The 16,586-nt window shown below is 45.5% G+C and overlaps 1 protein-coding gene and 1 non-coding gene across 3 annotated transcripts in view; one reads left to right on the top strand and one right to left on the bottom strand.

The window, feature by feature from the left end:
• Slc47a2 (solute carrier family 47 member 2) overlaps positions 1-9,814 on the top strand; it is a 42,611-nt gene extending 32,797 nt beyond the window's left edge. The window contains 7 exon segments of one of the 2 annotated variants that reach the window (NM_001191920.1): positions 1,149-1,257; positions 2,001-2,076; positions 3,167-3,236; positions 4,387-4,519; positions 7,716-7,810; positions 9,041-9,095; positions 9,362-9,597. In NM_001191920.1, coding sequence (NP_001178849.1) covers positions 1,149-1,257; positions 2,001-2,076; positions 3,167-3,236; positions 4,387-4,519; positions 7,716-7,810; positions 9,041-9,095; positions 9,362-9,597 — 774 coding nt within the window. 2 annotated transcript variants of the gene reach the window in all.
• A 2,044-nt stretch (positions 9,815-11,858) lies between these two features.
• LOC120095413 (small nucleolar RNA SNORA44) lies at positions 11,859-11,987 on the bottom strand. Its single transcript, XR_015632473.1, has one exon. It is a non-coding gene; the product is annotated as a small nucleolar RNA SNORA44 (small nucleolar RNA).
• Between the last annotated feature and the right edge of the window lie 4,599 nt (positions 11,988-16,586).

Genomic DNA, 16,586 nt, shown 5'->3' with positions numbered 1-16,586 from the left:
AGCTCACTGGCCACACTGGGTTGTGGGATGATAACTTAGATGATACTGACAGTTGGCTGACGATCTGTTTAAGAAAAACCCAGAAACATAGCTTGGGGTTTTCCTAATCAACAATTAGGATCAAATCTTGGAACTTGAAGAGAGCACTCCAGTTAGCCAGATGTCTAGTTCCCACTCCTGTTGCTATGATGGAAGACCCCATCAAAAGCAACCCACGGGAGAAAGGATTCATTTTGGCTACAGTTTCAGGTCACAGTCCACCATGGCAAGGAAACGGCAAACAGAAGCTTGAGGCAGCTGGTCACACTACAGTGGAGAAGTCTAACATGATGAATGCATGTACTTAACTCCTCTCCTTCCCTCCTGCCCTCCCTCCCTTCATTATTCATTTTGAGACAGGTCTTACATTGCTTGGGCTGGCTTGGAACTTTCCAGGTAGACTAAGCTGGTTTCCAACTCTGAGAGATCTGCCTCCCAAGTGCTGGGATGAAAGGTGTGGGCCACCATAGCACTCTCCTTTTTATACAGTCTAGGAACCCAGTCTAAGGAATGCTGCCGCCCACAGTGGGCACATCTTTTCACATCAATCTAAGCAACATAACCCCCCAGGCATGCTGAGAGGCAGGTCTCCCCGGTGGTTCTGGATCTCATTGAGTTGACAGTTCTATTCCATCTGTCCCACTGTCAGTGAAATTATGGAATTTGATTTTGCCCACGTTCATGAGTCCTGCAATAAAAGTTCTAAGTGCTTTTTACGAAGTTTGTGCAATTTTTTAGAAATTATTTATCCATTGTATATTAACTTAAATCTGACCTTGTAGAATGTATTTTACTCAGTTGTGATGGTGTTTATCTGTGCCTCACCGATAATGGAAGTCCTACTGCCCAGCCAAATATAACTCTGCCCTGCCTTGCCTGGATTGAGGCTCAGTGGAGGGAGGGGGTGCACCATACCTCTTTACCAGTGAAGAAATCTGGTTCCAAGACAGCTGAGCCATCTGTTTCTAGACACACAGCTCCGAGGCAGTAAGAACCCTCTCTAGAACCTAGATTGCGACGTCTGTCTGAAATCCCATGTAGTTGGGCCCTACTGCATTAACATGCAGGTTTCCTTTCCTTTCCTTTTTCTAACTGTGACCAATCCCCAGGTGCCCTTTGGCTTTGGTGTGGCTGCCAGTGTCCGAGTGGGCAATGCTCTGGGGGCAGGGAATGCTGACCAGGCCCGGTGTTCCTGTACCACTGTTCTCCTGTGTACTGGTGAGCACTATCCCTGATGTCCTTACTGACTTCAGTGTAATGTCTGAGGCTGTGCTTCCACAACACAATATCTGACATGGGTGAGCTTGTTCAGAACAAAGTTTATTGCTCACAGCTTTTAGGGCTGGAAAGCCCAAGATCAAGGTACCACCAGGCCTGGTTGCCTGGTGAAATATGCTCTCACTTTCTAAGATCTGCTCCGTGTTAACTTGTCCTAAAGGGAGGAACAGGGTGACCTCATGTGGTGAGAGAGCCGGAAGTGGAAAAAGGGGGCCAGGCGCTTTTAGAAAACACCTGTCCCACACACAGGGCCTTCACAATCCAGTCACCTTGCTTCTGTGTTGGGAATGAAATTTCACCCTGAGTATTAGAGAGACAAAAACATTCTTAATGTAATCTCATGTTCCCAAGGGTCCAGCTCCGGATGACAGAATCCATTAAAGGAATAGAGGACAGCAGATCTTGGTTAGCTTCTTCATAGACAGTAAAAAAGAGTGAATATTTGCACTGTAACTCTGATTTTGAGACAGGGTTTCACCATGTTGCCCAGGCTGGTTTTGAATGCTCAGGTCACAAGGTTAATTAATCCTCTGTGCCAAATTCCCACATATCTTGGACAGCAGGTGCCTGTCCCTGAGCCCAGCTGCATGCTTACGTTTCTTGACTAACTGACACAAATCTCCCCTGAGGAATGGCATGTTCTGGAGAACCGTTGCTTCTGTGACTCCTTTTGTATTTCCCAGGTGTCTGTGCGCTCCTGGTGGGAATTCTGCTTGCAGCCTTGAAGGACGTGGTCGCCTACGTCTTCACCAATGACAAGTAGGTAGCTCTGATGTTTTTTTCTCTGCATGCTTCTGCCTGAGAGGGGGCATTGCCCTCCACACGAAAGCTTGTCACACAGCCAGGAGGAGAGGTAGGCACAGAGGAGAGACAAGTTCGAATGGTACAAAACCATGCAAATTCACCCCACTCCTCCAGTACCCACACCACTCTTCAGGGCTGAGTGGAGTTTTGCTCTGAGAAACAGAAGATAGCACTTGGGTGATGCTCACCCGAGACAGGCAGGTTGTGGGCCAGGGCAGTCTGTGACAGGCAACTCTTCATTTGAGGCCATGTTTGCAAAAACCACAGACACAACCTTCACTTTTATTGTATTTTCCGTAACAATAATTACATCATTATTTAAGTATAAGAAATTGTCTGTTGAATAGCATGGACCATGTCAGACCTAGTGACCCAGACCTGCCTATAATTGTTATTCAGGCAGTAGGGACAGGAAGATAAATTCAAGGCAAGTTTGGACAACTAAGTGAGACTCCGTCTCAAAATAAATACCTTTATACTTTTTTTTTAAAGAAGAAAATAGTGTCAGAAACTCTATTAATAAAATTTGAATTAGTATGATTTTATCACATACTTAATTTGCAAAAAATGTAATGTATGCTAGGCTTGTGATTTTAAAAAATTATATAGTGGTGTTTATGTGGGAGTATGTATATGTGTGTGTATCTATATATGTATGTGTATGTGTATGTGTGTTTGTGTTTGTGGGTATATGTATGTATATGTATGTACATGTGTATATATGTGTATATGTATGTATATGTATATATGTATACATATGTGTATGTGTATGTATGTGTGTATATGTATGTATGTGTGTATGTATGTGTGTATATGTGTGCATATGTGTGTATGTGTGTATATATGTGCATGTATATGCATGTATGTGTGTATATGTGTATATGTGCGCATATGTGTATGTATGTATGTATATGTGTGCGTGTATATGTGTGTATGTGTATATGCATGTGTGTATATGTGTGCATGTATACGTGTATATATGTGTGTATATTTATTGGACCCAAATGTATCTAAGTCACTGACTACTGTCCTTTTCCTCTAACAGGGACATAATTTCCCTCGTGAGTCAAGTGATGCCCATTTTTGCTCCCTTTCATCTCTTTGATGCACTTGCAGTAAGTATGAGGTGGTCTTCACTCTGGTATGTGTGGAAAATTCTCTACCTTGTTTATCTGAAAATCACACACCCATGATTTAATGTTTGGAGTGAAGGTGTAGGGTCCTCCTGGTTCTCCCCCTCCTCTCTACACTGAATGCCTTCGGTGATTTAGTGACCCAGTGGCTAGTGGCTGCTGTATACTTCCAGGCAAGCCAATAATGATGAGCTAACGCTGACCACCAGAAGGTCTCTCCCTGGGTTCATCTTCTGCAGACCTGTGGGTGTTTTAAGACCCTTTGGCTGCACTCCAAGACCATCCTTGGATGCTTATTCTTAGTATGAACAATTATTCTCTGTGGCCTGACTTCCAGGTCATTGTCATTTGACTTCTCTTCCTGTGGGCTTTCCTCCACGTTCTCCACATCACTGTGAAGACAAAGTGGTGAGCATGGCAGTGGTTGAGCGTGGTGGTAGAGACGCCCACCTCTGTGGATCGTCTCCAGCTACTCCTGCACTTTCCTGCTTTCCTGCTGAGGTGCCATTACTGAAGCCTTTAACTTTTCAGACAATATGTGACTTTGTAAAAATAGCTGTAAGCAGTTGAGACAGTCAGAAATTTAAATGATGTCACCTGTCCTAGTTGCTGGAAATCTCTGTTGCTGTAACAGAATCTACAACCAAAAGCAACTTGGGGAGGAAAGGGTTTATTTGACTTACATTTCCTAAATCACAGTCCATTTATGGCAGCCAAGACAGGAGCTTAAGGCAGAAACCTGGAGGTAGGAACTGAAACCACCTGCCTGGGGTTGACGCCGCCCACAGTGGACTGGTCCCTCCCCATTAGTCACTGATCACAAAAATATCCCCACAGACATGCCCACAGGCCAACGTCATAGAGTCACTTCCCTGGTTGAGGTTCTCTCTTCCTAGGTGTCTCTAGATGGTGTCAAGTTCGCAGCATCAAGCCCATGGCCTGACAGTTCTTTAACAAAAAGCTGCTGTGTGCCTTTTCTCGGTAGTTTTTTGAAACAGGGTGTTTTCCTTCATTTCATCTGTGATGTCTGCTTTGGGGATAGCTTGGTCTAGGGGGCAGCAACACTGTACTCTGAACTCATGTGATGAGCAGGTGTCTGACTGCAGTGCCACTCTCGGTTTCCTCCCTGCAGGGCACCTGTGGCGGGGTCCTGAGAGGTACAGGAAAACAAAAGATAGGTGCTGTCCTGAACGCCATTGGTTACTACGGGTTTGGTTTTCCCATCGGTGTGTCACTGATGTTTGCTGCTAAACTTGGGATAATAGGTATGTGTTTGATGCCTTAGCGGTTCACGCCCTATCTCACCATTACAGGAAAGTAAATCACTGAGATGTAAAGCATACAACTGGAGAGTTGTTCTGTGGAAAGGCATGCATGAGCACAAATGTTCTGTGTTCCTGCATGAGGCCTGCAGCTGCAGCTGCAAGGAGCCATGGGTGGGGTGGGGGGTGGGGGTGGCTGTGCAATTGCTGTTTTTCATGACTTTATGGGGGTCCCAGTGTTTCTCCACTAAAGGGCACAATGGGTTTGGGGCCGCAGTGTGTATATGGCTTAAGTCATGTTTAAGAAATGTCTGTGGAAGGCTGGTGAGATGGCTTAGTGGGAAAAAGTACCTGCCATTAATTTGTCGCCTCCATCAGTCCTTGGAATCCACTGTCAAAGGAGAGAACCAACTCCTAAAAGTTGTCTTCTGACCTCATAGCATGTGTATCCACACTCTTACACAGGTGTCATACACCCATATAGTTACACACACACACACACACACACACACACACACACACACACACGTACACAATCATACACATACCATACATACATAATCACACACACATAAACACCTGCACACTCACACATGCACAATCATATATACATACTCATATACACACATAATCCTACATGCACAATCATACATGTACATAGTTGTATACATGATGTGTATACATAATCATAAACATACAACCACAAAGACACAATTATATATATACACACAGTCACATGCACAATCATATATAATCATACACACAAATAATAAATTAAAATTCTAAAAAATTGACTGTGGAATCTGTTTCATTGAATCTTTTTTAAGAAAAGTGTCCGAGGATCTGACAAATGCTTTTTGGGTATAATTTTTAACCATAGATCAAATATGAAGGTGGGGGACATTGTCTTCCTTGTAATCATCCTGATTATGATATACGAATTGAACTGCTAGATTCTTACACTACTGTTTTATGTGAATCTTGCCAGTCACTGCAGGTTTATTGTATGTGTGTTTTTGTTGGGGGTGCGCACTGGAGCTGTTGGCCTTGCACGACAGGGGAATGCTCTACCACGGATGCATCCGCTCAGCCCTTGTCAGAGATAATATTAATGTTATTTGCATATATTGCTTACTTCATGAAATTGGTTCATTTTTTTGTATGCCCCAATGCAAGCTAAGTAAGGCAAGAATTACTTATTTTTGTAGAATTCTTCTATGAAGCTGTTTTAACCTAGGATTTCAAAGACGTTTATGCTTCTCAGGGGATCTCAGTTTCTGCTTGGACTTTTATTTTGTCTACATGAATACATTTCATCATTCTTAGAAATGTTTCATTGAGGTTCAAAATCTGTAGAGTTGTGCAAAATAATTTAAAAGTTGTGTATGTGTTATATATATATATAAACATTCATATTCATATTTATTCGTATATATATTCGTGTTTTCATTTGCTATATAATTCTTTTAGTAACACTAATTTTATTTCATATTTAAAAATAGTGCAGTTGGATCTGGGGATGCCTACCATGTGTGATAGCCTGGGCTATGCCCCTCAGAACTGTTTTTAAAAGTCTAATTAGAGAAGTTCAGGACTTTAATGATACATATGGAAAAACGCTCCTCCCATTCTGTCTGTCCAACCAGCACATTTTTATCACGTAGCAAGTGTTATCCCCCTCTTTGCAAAGCATGAAATCACAGCTGGCAGCAGAGATACAGTGTGCCACCTCTGCACTGTGTCTCTGGGAGTGGGCATCTGAATGGCTCCCGATTACCAAACACTGGGTGAGGATCACCCAACACGCATGCACCACTAGTGCGTTCCTGAACCTTGCTTTAGGATCAGTTTCCTAGCGACAGAATCATGACATTCAAGGGTGCACGCTGTCATGCTGTCCACATCGCATCTGTAAGGATCACTCTAGCTTCTGCTTAATGTTTTTGCAGGAGCGAACGTGAGAGTCAGTCCCAGCAAGCTGCTGACAAACAAACTGGGAGACTTAGTCCCTACTTACAGCACATCCCAACTCTGCACGGTGTGCTCTGTGGTGACGGCTATAACTCCATCTCTAGAGTGATTTTGCACCCTCTTCTGTCTTCCCAGGGCGTTGCACTTACATTCAGGCAAACCACTGATACACAATAGAACAATCTTTAATAGTTTCGTCTTATATCTATTCTTTCACGGGGCTCTCTTAGAGTCTCAATATTTTTTTAAGGTTTATTTACATAATATGTGTGTACCTGAGAGTATGTGTGTGCAGTGCCTGTGGATGCCAAAAGAGGGCATTGAATCTCTTGGAACTGGAGTTAAAGACAGTTGTGAACCACCACGTGGGTACTGGGAACCAAACCTGGGTCTTCTGCAAGAGCAGGAAGTGCTTTTAATCCCAAGCCATCTCTGTATTCCCCAAGTTTCCGTATTTTTCATGTAACAGAACAATGTCTTCCAAGCAAGCTACTTCCTCTTCCTCCCTCCGCCCTTCTTCCCCTTCCTTTCCTTCCTTTTTTTAAAAAAAAAAAAATTGACACTTTTCACTCTGTATCCCAGACTGGCTTGGAACTCACTATGCATCCTGGGATAGCCTTGAGCCTTTATTCTGCGTCAGCCTCCCGAATGCTAGGATTGTAGGTATGGGCCAAGCAAGCTTTTGAAAATACCAGGTCTCACACCTATCCATGTGTACAGCAGTCTGAAACCCTTTCGTGGGTCCCCATTACCATGGATAAATAGTCCTGTTTCCTCCTGTGGCTTATATGTCCCCCACTGCCTTTTCCTACCTTGTCATTTCCTTCTTGGCCTCTCCGTGGGGCTCCCACACTGGCATTTTCCTGCAGCAGGCTTCCCTGCCCCCGTCTGCACTGCTGGCCTGGGCCTTCCCTAGGCGAGCTCCTCACCCTCCATTCTTACCTCAGAAGACACCGATCACTCATTCAGAGTCCACAGCAGGCTTCCACCAACAACCAGAGAGTGCCTGCCACATTCCCACCACTCTCTACACTTCCTGTTTGGTTCCTTGCTTGCCATCTTGTCCCTTCAGTGTCTCTAATAGATCAGTGGCGGACTTCAGTCTTCTCTGCTCCATGTTTATCCAAAATTTTTGAGACGTTAATTTAACTGAAATTGAGCTATTGAGAAAGAATATTACTGATCACAGGAAGAGAAGTGATTGCCAGTGCTCATTTTGTATTCACAGGCCTCTGGGCTGGGCTGATAGTCTGTGTCTTCTTCCAAGCCCTCTCCTATCTAATCTACATCCTGAGGACAAACTGGAACAGAGTCGCAGAGCAGGTAACAGGCTCGTGTCACTGTGAAAGGTGTCGAGACTTGATTCATGGTTGATAAGGCATCTCTCAGGATGGAATGATAGATGGAGTCCCATGAGTTTTGAGATAGTGCAGAGGGTGTCAGGAGACAGGAAGATGGTTCCTCTCAATTAGAGTTGGCTGGTGTCCCCTGACCACAGGACTCAGCTTAAAACAAAGGAAACAGGTATTAGCTTCAAAATATTTTTGTGTTTCTGTAAAATAGTTTCTTGTTTATGCTGATTAGCTCTTTTTTAAGGCTTCAATTAAATATTTATTTGGTTCTGTTCTTACAAAGAAGTATGTGTTCTGTGGGATACTTGGGCCGGGGTGGTGACCCACATGAGTAAGTGGGCAGAGACTGAGTGCTTATCTCATTGTGGTGAGGCCTAATGGAAGACTGGTGGTGGCCAAGAGGAAGGATTCTTTTTTTTTTTTCGGAGATGGGGACCGAACCCAGGGCCTTGTGCTTCCTAGGCAAGCGCTCTACCACTGAGCTAAATCCCCAACCCCAAGAGGAAGGATTCTTAAGGAGACAGGCGGTGAGCTCAGGCATTCAGGCCATCACCCTTTCTTTTTCTGATCCCCTTGGCTTTGCCTAATGGTGACGGATGGTGTGTTGACTTGTTGAGAGAAGAGAATATATGGAATATGAACTAGGGGGCTGGAGAGATGGCTCAGTGGTTAAGAGAACTGACTGCTCTTCCAGAGAATTCCTGTTTGGTTCCCAGAACCCACGTGGTAGCTCACAACTGCCTGTAATACCAGTTCCAAGAAATCCAATGTCATTTTCTGGCCTTCGCAGGTACTGCTTGCACATGGCCCTCAGACATGCTTGCCGGCCAAACACCTGTGCACATAGACAAGTCTTGGGGGGTGAGGGAGAAGGATAGTGACTTGGTCAGTAAACTAGTTTTAGACGGTGATATCATTTACCCTTAGGTCTTAGTCCTTCCATTTGTGTTCGGAGACACTGAGGGCGTAAGTGTGAACGTGTTAAACCCTCAGGTTTTCCATGAATGCTGCCAGCAGAGCACTGGGACAAGAGCAGCCATTTTCTGGGGTTGTCATCTCTTGGCATGTGACATCTTCACGGCCATGGAAGGCTGTTTCTGACACTATAGACTTTCAGCACTAGCCTTAGGTTGAAGTTTAAACAAAAAGTTACACCTTGGTTTGCCTTCCACTTCGTCTACTCACGTAGCCTTGTTTTTAGGCACAGGTTCGAGCTGGGCTAAAAAGCAACAAGGAGATGATTCCCACCCCAGCAGGTAATGGACCCCTCTCTCTTCACAGTTCTCTCTCTGCTTTATAACGTCCGAAACTCAGTTTGTCCAGAGAGGTTGAGTTTACGAGCTCCTGCTCTTGTGACAATAAAATTTTTTTCCCAGCCATAATTTGCCAGATGGCAACTCTGAACTCTCCTGTTAAATGTGTTTTTATATAAATGGTTTTATGTAAAAAAATGCTGATGACTGAGGGTCATTTTTTAATAGCACAGTGACAAAGTGAATGTCCCACTGCTCTCTTCAAACAGATCTGCCCATCTTGGAGAGAGAAGTTATCGACGGAGTGATTTTGCCTGATATCATCAGACCAGAGAGCCAGACTGGCCAGCTGGTGGTGGAAGAAAACAGCCAGTGCGTGGTGCCCACCGTCGGGGAGGTCTTGACCGGGAGGCAGCTGGTTGTCTACCGTGGGACGGCTCTGATTGTTTCTATTGCTGTCCTCATAGCAGGGATTGTTGTGCGAGTTATCAATGACCGTGGCTGAGACAGGACTGTCCCCAGTCTACAGACTGGTGATATCTGTGTGCCGTGTCCTGAGCACGGGCGTGAGCTTGTCACTTTCCCAACTGCAGGTAGAAAGGCTGCCAGTAAGAGTGTCCTTGGTTACGACGTGATGCCGCCCGCCCCGATGTACTGCAGCTCACAGTACATGTGCCTAGTGTGTGCAAGGCTCTTGTTTTATGTTCAGCACTGGGGGGGTGGGGGAGAATGAAAAGATGAACGAATAAATGACTATCCAGATTTGGGGGGTTGGGGTTGGCACTGGGAGGGAAGCCGAGGACCTCAGCACATGCTAGGAAACTAACACCGAGCACCCCCGGCCCCCAGAAGCTCTGCTTGTAAGAATGCTTTTCTCCGTTGACTTTATCATGATTTCCAAAGATGCCAGTTTGGTTTTCCCTACTGTGAATGTGCTTTACCTACCCCATCCCCATCCCCCGCGCATCCTCTGCTGCCTCGTTCTCGTGATGAGTAACTATCAGGTACCTATTCCAGTTCGGTCTGGGAATTGTGCCACAGAAGCATTTATAAAATAAAGACCTAAGACCTAAAATGCGTGCTGAGAATATTTGGGAACAGAACATTATCATGAAAGGTAACTTTTAGGTTTTTACCTTTAAGCAAAATTGCATGGAAATTTTCTTATTGCCCCCTTCTTACTCATGGTCCGGTGCCCATGACCTTGAGGAGAAGGGAGGACTGCAAAGTGGCAACAAAGTAATTTTATAATTAGAGATTACCATACCATGAGGACGGTATTAAAACGGCAACAGCATCAGGAAGGTTGAGGACCACAGCTTTAAGTGTTTTCTGGGAATTACAAACAAGGCTGTTTGATTTACTGTGAGGACATCTGGCTTTTCTGCACCCTTAGGATCCTGTCAGATGCCCTTCAGGGACCACCTGGCAGTCTCATGAAGGTGCCCTAGCAACTCTTAGAAGACAATAGCTTCAAAACCCAGCATTTGTGAGGCAGAGGTCAGCCAGGAATAAGTTGAGAGACCCTGTGTCTCAGAAAAAATGGAAGCAATCCCCACTAGGATGGTAACGTTTGCACCTGATAGTTTCCTCCTGCTAGATGTCCTGGCCAGAGACACTTACAGGAAGGGTTTTGCATTCTTTAAGATGGTGAGTCCTCCCTCACAGCTGACTTACAGCCATTTTCAGCATGTGAGTAGTTCTTTAAGGTCAGCTCCTTGAACAACTAGACAGGGTTAGTGCCAGAGTGAGGCAGGAAGGGCCCTTCCCTCAGGGAAGCCCAGAAAGAAAGCAAGTCTTAGGAGTGAGTGAGGTCACACTAGGGCACACTCCTGGTACTCGGGGAGGTCTGTCACCCTAAAGGAAGCCTTCAGTGTTGTAACTTTGAAAAACCCACAAAGGGTCTCACATTGTCCTCTATGACTGACACCTCCAATGTATTGAAAGAAAGATGGAAAGAAAGAAAGGAAGAAAGAAAGAAAGAAAGAAAGAAAGAAAGCCAGACCAAGTTTGAGCCTCAGTTTCTTAAAAAGGAAAAAAATATTTTATAACAAAATCCAACCTTTCTACATATTTCTGACCCCAGAACACTGACTGCCTAATGGTACACTTAGCTATAATGGCTCCTGTAATTAGACTTCTCTCATAATTTAGGAAAGGATTCTGAGATTCATGTGCCAGACAGTCTTGCTGTCCTTCCTCCACATAAGCTCCTGCTCAGCCTCCAGCTTTTCCGATACCAGCCATGTCATCATTCAGTAACTCCACCCCCATTTCCTCTCCGACCTCCCCTCTCCTGTAAGGGGACAGTCGTCTTCATGCAGCCATCTCAGGGACAACCTCTCCATCCTGCTGAGTTCACGGAGCCAACTCTTTTGCTTCTCCCAGTGTTTCTTTTTTCTTTTTTTTGAAATTTGAAGTCTTTATTGAACCAATTGCATGTTAGGTTACAAAGGTATTTCACTTTTCCAAAATGCTGTTTCTCTTTGTAGACCAATCTGGCCACAAAAGGCTACCTGGCTAAGTATTAGCCAGAAACTTCTAAATCCCAGTGTGATCTTCTTGTGGCATTTTTCCAACAAATAATGCAGACCAAATCACAAGATGGCCACCTCACTGGTCACATGGTCCTTAGGTTAATGAGCAGAGGCTGACAGGCTGTCTCCTCACTCTTCCAAGAACCGCCCAAGTGCACACTGCAGAAGGAAAGTTTGTTGTGAATACCACAGGACAGAAGGACAGGCAGCTCATAACTCCAGTGGAAAAACATATAGGAGAGCTGAGTGGCAACAGCAGGCACTGTGATAACCTGGGCTGTCAAAGTCTCTCCGTTACTCTGGCATGCAGTTGGAGATCCCATGGCTATGAGCAGCCACAGCCCTTGGAAACATGCTTTCTCCCAGTGTTTCTTGCTTGTCTATTAACCAGTAAATAACAAACAAATGTAAAGAAGTTGCCTGTTACCTAAACTTAGGTACTCAAATCATAAGGTCTGCTGTGCCTTAATTAACTACATGCGGCTGCCCCACTTCCTTTGTTCCCTCTCATTTTGAGTTATGGGCCAAATGTCCAGGATGAGGCTCAAAAACCAAGGCTCTCAGTCAAAGACCTTGAAACCGGGTGTCCCAGACAAGACCCTGGAACCAATGCTTACTCCCTTGCTCAACCCCTTGTGTCAAAATACAATCAGACAATGCTACAGCCTACCCCGCTCCCCTCACTCTGTGGCCTCATCCTTGAAACATGCTGTGCAGTTTCTCTTCAGGGTCACAGTTCAGCTCTCACGTCCGTTCCATGGCCCCGATTGATCAGTAGCGGCCTGAGTACAATACAATATCACTTGCCTAATACTTGTGCTGTTGTCCACGACTGGTCAGTTTTAGCTGCCTGACTCAAAGATCTTGCTTTGCTGGACTCTTGTGACTATTTGGGTTGTTTTGGATTTTCAGACCCAACTCTCCTTCCTCCCCTTCTCTCATCTCCAGCTACAGAGCTCTGTCTAACCACTCACCTCCCTAGATGACCTCTCCTCACCCCTCCCTCGTATAGGGAGCTCAGAGAGCGTTTGCAAGCAATCCCTTCCCCTTCATGAGGTGGCTAATCAAGACCTTAGCACCATCCTTCCCCCTATGTCTCTCCCATCCTAAATGGAACCCAAATGGATCATTTAAGAGTTCTTTTGTCTACCTGTCTTAGGGTTTCATTGCTGAGAACAGACACCGTGACCACGGCAACTCTTATAAAGGACAACATTTAATTGGAGCTGGCTTACAGCTTCAGAGGTTCAGTCCATTATCATCACGGCAGGAAGCAAAGCAGCATCCAGGCAGACATGGCATGGGAGGAGCTGAGAGTTCTGTAGCTTGTTCTAAAAGCCAACAGGAGAAGACGGTCTCATGGCCAGCTAGGAGGAGGGTCTCAAAGCCCATCTGACAGGGACATACTTCCTACAAGGGCACACCTACTCCAACAAGGCCACACCTCCTTACAGCGCCACTTCCTGGGCCAAGCATATTTAAACCACCACACTATCCAAGAGAATTCCAAAGGGTTCATTGTGGCTTTTGGCCTAAGATGGCAAGACATGTGTTATTCTTGACCACCTGTTGCATTCATCAGGAAAAGCTCCATATCTGTTCTTCCAGGTCTTACACACCTGGGCGAATGAGATTCAACCTCGTGATGCAAACACAGCCTAGTCAGGTCCCGTTGCTGTGTCTCTGTAGAATCCCTTGGTTATATCAGTCCACCCATGTAGGGAATGAAGGAGGAAGGACTCATTGGGCCATGCCTGACTATTCAAGGAAATGAAAAAGGTCATTATTAAACATATTAACTACAATAATTACATAAAATAATGCAGGGGATCTCCATACACCTTATCTGCTTCCAATGTAGGCTAGCAAAAACCACATAAGTAGTTAATCTAAACCTTGAGAGTTCAGAGGGCCAGGTTATCCCAACTATATATTTTCTATGCTTAGTCTTTCTAGATATTACACACAAGCTTCAAACACTAGACCAGGGATCCAGATTGCCTTCCTTATTTTATTAGACACAGTTTTTAAGATCCTTAAATAACTTAGAGAGGACCCTGAGGGCCCAAAGTGCCAAAATGGAGGAACAAAGGAATTCACAATAATGATTGCCCTGGCAATATATATCCACTGATACAGTAGTGGCACAGATATTATGGGAATAACCAATCACTAATTTTTTTATTGGATTAAAGTCCCACTCCACAACATGGAACTCATACCTGACACTGTCAATGAGGCCAAAAATCTGTGGCTAGATGGGTCACAGACCAGAGGGAGAAAACCTGCTCCAATTATTCTGTTAAATGGACATAGTTAATAAAAAAAACCCTAACGACTTATTAACTATGCCTATAGATTAATACACCACTCAACCCTTATCAGAAAAGCTTCTTGTAGTGTATGGCAGTTAACACAGAGACTCAAAGCTGCTCAACATGCAAATCATGAGACCCCAGATTGCCATTCCCTAAATGGAATATTTATGTTATACCCTTCTACTCAGGGTTCGGGAATCTATACAATAGAGGAGGCAGAAAGATTGTAAGAGCCAGAGGTGGATGACTTCAAGCAAACATTGTTTCCCAGTCCCACAGGACAGATGCACATATGCACTCTCAGTGGTTGTCACAACACGCACAAGCTCAAGCCAGACAAAAGCCCAGGTTGGAGAAGGAGATGGGCACAAAGTTCCATCCCTGACTGAGGGGCTACTGGCCTTTGACTGCTTCTGGGAGAGGGGAAGTCAGCTTTGTATGGGGCACACTCCAGGGCAGGCCTCATACCAGGAGTAGTTGGCCAACATAGGCTGGACTTGATGGGGTGGAGGGTGAGGGATTGGGGTGTGAGAACATGAGTAGGGTGTGTAGGGAGCATCTGTAAGGAGTGGGAAGTGGGGGTGAGTATGATTGAAATACATTGTATGAAATTCTCGAAGAATCAATAAAACCATTATGATTATGGTTAATTAATTAATTAAAGAGGCAGGCACAATTAATAGATGAAGGGGAAAAAGTGTCATGTTCCTGCATCTCAGGGAAGCCTAGAGTTTCCTCTAGTGATCACTAGGGCTTGTCCAAGGGACCCACCCCAGCCTCTGCTTCAAGGACTCTGATCTGCTGTGGTCAGTTAGGACATTTCAGCCAGGAGCATCCAAGACCACCTGACCAAAAGCCTCCTCCAGGGTTATGCCCATTGGGAGCAAAAATGAGCTCCCACACCATCTTGTGAGGGCAGGGCAGCCTTTATCCAAGGACCTCAGTCTCCAACTGAAAATGAACAGATGTTCCTGACTTTGTTCCTGGGCTCTGGGGATCCCAGTGATGACTTTGAGGGGAGATGGGATTTCTGAGGCTGCACAAGCTCCTGAGTCTCAAGACTGAGTGATGCTCTTGTGATTCCAGAGGCTCTTGTGGCATCCATGACACTAAGTGTCCTGTTCTGTGATGGCTGTCTGGGGCCTACTAGGCCCTTATAATCTTCACTACCAGGCCTTACATCGACCAAGAAGCTTCTCTTCAAATGGGAGGTATCCATTTCCAGGAGATCCACTGACAACCACACCTGTCACTCCAGTTTCCCTTGAAGGTCCTAATATCCTTTTAAGACTGAGGCATGGGAACACAGCCTCATGGCAAACCTCTAGTCACTGGGCTGTTGGAACCATTCCTTGTAACGCTCCATCCAAAGCCCCCGTCTGGACAGCAAAGAGGTCTGATGGATCCCACAGAGTTTCTAGACCTTAAATGAGGTATCCAAGTCCCCAGCGCCTCTGGTTCACAGTGTTAGATTAAGGATGTCTCTTTCGTGCTCCCATGCACCTAGAATCAGTTTCAGTTCCCCCCTCCACAGAATACTGAACCCCAACACCCAACTTACACAGCAGCTTTTCTGGATTTTCTTGAAATAGTCCCCATGTACTTGAGAGGCACTAGCCAAAGACTTGTCCCCACTTAAACCACCTCCTAGGTGTGGGGCAATGGCCCTTGCCACCAGACAGAAGAACTGGTAAGGTTGTAGCAAAGTTCAGAACCCTGATGAAACTCACAGTTGAGGACGGCAGGAGTTCCCTAGCTCCTGACCAGATTCCTGTTCTGGAGCACATGACCATGACACTCCACTAAGAGGACCATAACCAGTCACAGAGCATAGAGCCTAGAATTCTTCATGCTAATGAGGCATATAGGGGCTCCAAAGTGTTTAGCCCCCTAGGCACCAAGCATCTGTTCCTAGGTATCCCTTCCTGCAAAAGGTATTTAATCTCTGATCTCTGGTTCACCCTGAGTAAGTCGTATGCCCCCTCCCCCACCATGAATTTGAACAAGCACGAACTGTCTCCATCAAGAACCACCATGGCGGGGAGGCCTTCATCATACAAAGCCATGCCAAAGTCTCCCACTGAAGGCTTCTCCACACTCCAGGCACACCCTGAGATAAACCAGATTCCCCCTTTCTCATCTTCCCTCCCCCCACCAGGCTCATCTCAGGCTCCGGGCCCCTGCCCACCCCCTTATCAGCTCTTCGTGGTTCCCAGAGGTAGCTGGGTGCCCAGGAGTCTCAGAACCTCAGCCTCTGCCCCAGTCCCCGCTGTTTCTCACCTAGAGAAATATGGGCTGAGGCCCCTACCCTAGGCTTCATTTCATCTCCTGAGTGGCTTGTCAGTGGTGTCCCAGAGCCCGGCACCCCAGAGGCAAGAAAGTAATGCAGCCCAGCATTTCTGCATTTTGCCTCTATAAGCAGGGTCTCTGCAACGTTTCTGCACCCCAGAGGCCGAGCAAGACGCAGAAGCACACCTGGGAGTGGTTTCATATAGCTGGCCTAGTCATCTAGAACCAAGAAAAAAAATTCACTTCAGATCAAACACAACTTCTAAGGTTTGCTTCATGTGGTTAGGTACCTTCAAAGGTCCAAATCTCTCAATGAAACGTCCAGATAAGTTAATAAGAGACGAAAGGAG

This window comes from Rattus norvegicus, chromosome 10, assembly GCF_021556685.1.
Source record: "Rattus norvegicus strain SHRSP/BbbUtx chromosome 10, alternate assembly SHRSP_T2T, whole genome shotgun sequence".
Lineage (NCBI taxonomy): Eukaryota > Metazoa > Chordata > Mammalia > Rodentia > Muridae > Rattus > Rattus norvegicus.
This window is presented reverse-complemented; position numbering and strand designations above follow the sequence as displayed.